Here is a 3799-nt window from a genome sequence, read left to right on the forward strand (position 1 = left end):
TCTGTCTTGGTCTGTCCCGCTGATCCCCCGGTCTGTCCTGGTCTGTCCTGGTCTGTCCCGGTCTGTCCCGCTGACACCCCGGTCTGTCCTGGTCTGTCCCGCTGATCCGCCGGTCTGTCCTGGTCTGTCCCACTGATCCCCCTGTCTGTCCTGGTCTGTCCCACTGATCCACCTGATCGTGAGTTTCCTTCAGACCCTCAGCCCCTGGGTGACCTCTGACCTCTGCTTATCGCTCATTGTGTTTCAGGGGTGCGTTTGGACCGGGTCAGAGGGGGGCGTCAGAAGTACAAAAGGTGTTTGGAAACAGGTGGGACTTTCTGCACAAAGATGTCATTCAGTTCTCCTGGCAGCAGAAGTGAGCTCCTTCTCCTTGGTTCTCCTTGGTTCTCCCTGGTTCTCCTTGGTTCTGAAGCTTCTGGGTTTTTACTACTCAGCGTCTGTCTTTCAGGAAACACGGTGATCTCCCATTTACTGCTGACAGAACCCGCTCCACTGGCTGCCAATCAGGACAACTCAACCAGTGACAGCAGCCTGCGGACCCTGCTGACCCTCTGTGACCTTCTGAACCGGGAGCTGCTGGTTCTGATTGGCTGGGCGAAACAGATCCCAGGTACCACCGCCTCAGACCGAGTCCTCGTAGGGAACACAGAGACTCAGCTCATTCAGAACATTTCCACATTTAAAGACAGAGTCATGAGTGTGATTTAAAGATAAAACCCCTGAGACAAGCTGCTTTAAAGGACAGATCCTCACGGCGACAGCAAACACCTGACTTTATGTCAAAACATGAGAGGACCACAGAAAGACCAACTGCAGAGACAGAGACAGGTCATTCTTCTCCACATTCACACCTGAGGACACCTATTTGTCCACCTCTCCTAGGTTTCTCTGAACTCTCATTGGTCGATCAGATGTCCCTGCTGCAGAGCGGCTGGATGGAGGCGCTGCTGGTGGACGTGGCCTGGCGTTCGCAGGCCACGGGGGAGGAGCTCATGTTCGCCGGAAACCTGCCTCTGGACGAGGCTCAGTGTCGAGCCGCGGGATTGGCTGACGTGTACGAGGCAGTGCGTCACCTGACGGTCAGGTACCGGGCCATGAAGCTGAGTCCCGATGAGGTGGTGACGCTGAAGGCCATGGCGCTCGCCAACTCTGGTACGAACACGCCATAAAATGGTTTCTGTGGTTAGTTCACTGACCCGTGAGCACATTCTGCTGAAGCTGTAGATGTGGACAGGGATGGCAGAGGGTCGGATGGGTTTATAGGAATACCAGAACCAGAACCAGAACCACCAGATCTGCCGAGTAAAAGAACTCTGGGTTTGGACCGTCTGAGTGTGCTGGTGTTGATCAGAGGCTGGGAGCTGAAGGGAAGGAGACCACAGCAGTATTTATAAGGGGGGGGGGGGGTCCTTGGTCCTTGGTCTCTGGTCCTTGGTCCCTGGTCTCTGGTCTCTGGTCTCTGGTCCCTGGTCCTTGGTCCCTGGTCTCTGGTACCTGGTCTCTGGTCTCTGGTCCTTGGTCCTTGGTCCTTGGTCCCTGGTCTCTGGTCTCTGGTCTCTGGTCCATGGTCCCTGGTCCCTGGTCTCTGGTCTCTGGTCTCTGGTCTCTGGTCCCTGGTCCCTGGTCTCTGGTCCCTGGTCCCTGGTCTCTGGTCTCTGGTCCCTGGTCTCTGGTCCCTGGTCTCTGGTCCCTGGTCTCTGGTCTCTGGTCTCTGGTCCCTGGTCTCTGGTCCCTGGTCTCTGGTCCCTGGTCTCTGGTCTCTGGTCTCTGGTCCCTGGTCTCTGGTCTCTGGTCTCTGGTCCCTGGTCTCTGGTCTCTGGTCTCTGGTCCCTGGTCTCTGGTCCTTGGTCCCTGGTCCCTGGTCTCTGGTCCCTGGTCTCTGGTCTCTGGTCCCTGGTCCATGGTCTCTGGTCCCTGGTCCCTGGTCTCTGGTCCCTGGTCCCTGGTCTCTAGTCCCTGGTCTCTGGTCCCTGGTCCCTGTCTGAAGCTCTGTATTGATCTGAACTGTCAGCAGAAGATGATGCTCATCTCTGACCTGAATCATCGGGTTCAGTTCTGGTTGAGCGAGACAGAGACAGACTCACCTCTGAGGTACTGGACTGAACGTTTTATAAATGTGACCCGTTTGATCCAATCATAAAGAATTCTGCACATCTTTGGTAAATGTCCTGGAATCTGACCCGTGTGTTTCTGCCCCTCAGTAGAACCTGACCCGTGAGGTTCTGCCCCTCAGTAGAACCTGACCCGTGAGGTTCTGCCCCTCAGCAGAACCTGACCCCTGAGGTTCTATCCGGCAGCAGAACCTGACCCGTGGGGTTCTGCCCCTCAGCAGAACCTGACCCGTGAGGTTCTGCCCCTCAGCAGAACCTGACCCGTGTGTTTCTGTCCGGCAGACGCAGACCCGGTGGACTGCCTGGACTCCCTGCAGAGGTTCCAGGACGGGCTCCACGAGGCCCTTCAGGAGTACGAGTCGACCCGCAGGGAGCAGAACCGGACGGGTCGCCTGCTGATGAGCCTCCCGCTGCTGCGGCAAACGGCCGACCGGGCTGTGCAGGCTCTCCTGAGGATGCACCACCAGCACGGCATCCCCATCCACAAGCTGCTGCTGGAGATGCTCAACGCCAAGGCCTGAGCACTTCCTGTCTGCGGTCCTCTGAACATTTCATCAGCTCTCCTGGAGATCAACCTTCTGAAAAACCAACAGATTCAGGTTGGGCAGGAAACACGAGTCGACTTCCTGGAAGCACGAGTCGACTTCCTGGAAACACGAGTCGACTTCCTGGAAACACGAGTCGATTTCCTGGAAACACGAGTCGACTTCCTGGAAACACAAGTCGACTTCCTGGAAACACGAGTCCATTTCCTGGAAACACGAGTCGAATTCCTGGAAACACGAGTCGACTTCCTGGAAACACGAGTCGATTTCCTGGAAACACGAGTCGATTTCCTGGAAACACGAGTCGACTTGAGACTCGAGTTCATTTTACTACAAAATAAAACATCAGCAGCAGATTGTATCAAAAATAAGACCGATTCTAATCAATCAGTCATTAATAAAACAAGCCACGCCCCTTTCAGTACGCAGCTAGGATTGGACAGTTGTTCTCCAGGGGGCGGGGCTTGAGGTTAAAGGTTATTTTTTTCAATAAAGATATTTTGTTTACTGTTGTCAGCAGCTGGTCGTCATGGCGACGGCAGGTTGAGGCGTTTTAAGGTTGTAATGAGCTGCTGTGTTCACAGTAAAATGATTTAAATAAAAACAAAGTTCTTCATCAGTTTGTTGTGTTTTTAATATGAAACAGTTCTGCTGAATCACAAAAAACTGAATTTAGAGAAAATAAAATAATAAATAAACAAACAGAAAAGAGTTGAACAAAGTTTACGAAACAACAGAAGAATAAATTTCTTTCCTAAAGCTGCAACTAACAAGCTAAACATTCAGTGTCCAGATTTTTATTTTCTGAAAAATTCATGTTTTCTGTAAATTGATAAATAATCATTTGTTCAATAAAATTCTGAGTATAAATCATTTCAACTTGTTTTCAACAGTACATTTTAGAGAAAAATATAAATATTTATGATGAAATTCTGATATTTAGACAGAACCAAACGTACCTCCAGCTTCTGCACCTTCAGATCAGTCAGGAACCAAAACACATTTATTCAAATTAATAACCTTCAATATTGTCTGCTCCTCTTCGTCTTTAAATGGAACGCACCATCAGTTTGACGGGACACTGAACGCACCATCACAGCCTGATGAACCATCAGTTCGACGGGACATTGAATGCACCATCAG

The 3799-nt window shown here is 51.6% G+C and overlaps 1 protein-coding gene across 1 annotated transcript in view; it reads left to right on the forward strand.

Annotated features, from left to right (window-relative positions):
- The window catches only part of LOC108229297 (estrogen-related receptor gamma-like), a 9063-nt gene extending 5422 nt beyond the window's left edge, over positions 1–3641 (forward strand). Inside the window, exons 3-6 of the mRNA XM_017404965.3 lie at positions 248–307; positions 449–610; positions 883–1152; positions 2394–3641. Of these exons, the coding sequence (XP_017260454.1) occupies positions 248–307; positions 449–610; positions 883–1152; positions 2394–2632 (731 nt within the window). The 3' untranslated portion in view covers positions 2633–3641. The remainder of the gene's footprint in view (positions 1–247; positions 308–448; positions 611–882; positions 1153–2393) is intronic.
- The last annotated feature ends 158 nt before the right edge of the window (positions 3642–3799 follow it).

This window comes from Kryptolebias marmoratus, unplaced genomic scaffold (assembly GCF_001649575.2).
Source record: "Kryptolebias marmoratus isolate JLee-2015 unplaced genomic scaffold, ASM164957v2 Scaffold34, whole genome shotgun sequence".
Classification (NCBI taxonomy): Eukaryota; Metazoa; Chordata; class Actinopteri; order Cyprinodontiformes; family Rivulidae; genus Kryptolebias; species Kryptolebias marmoratus.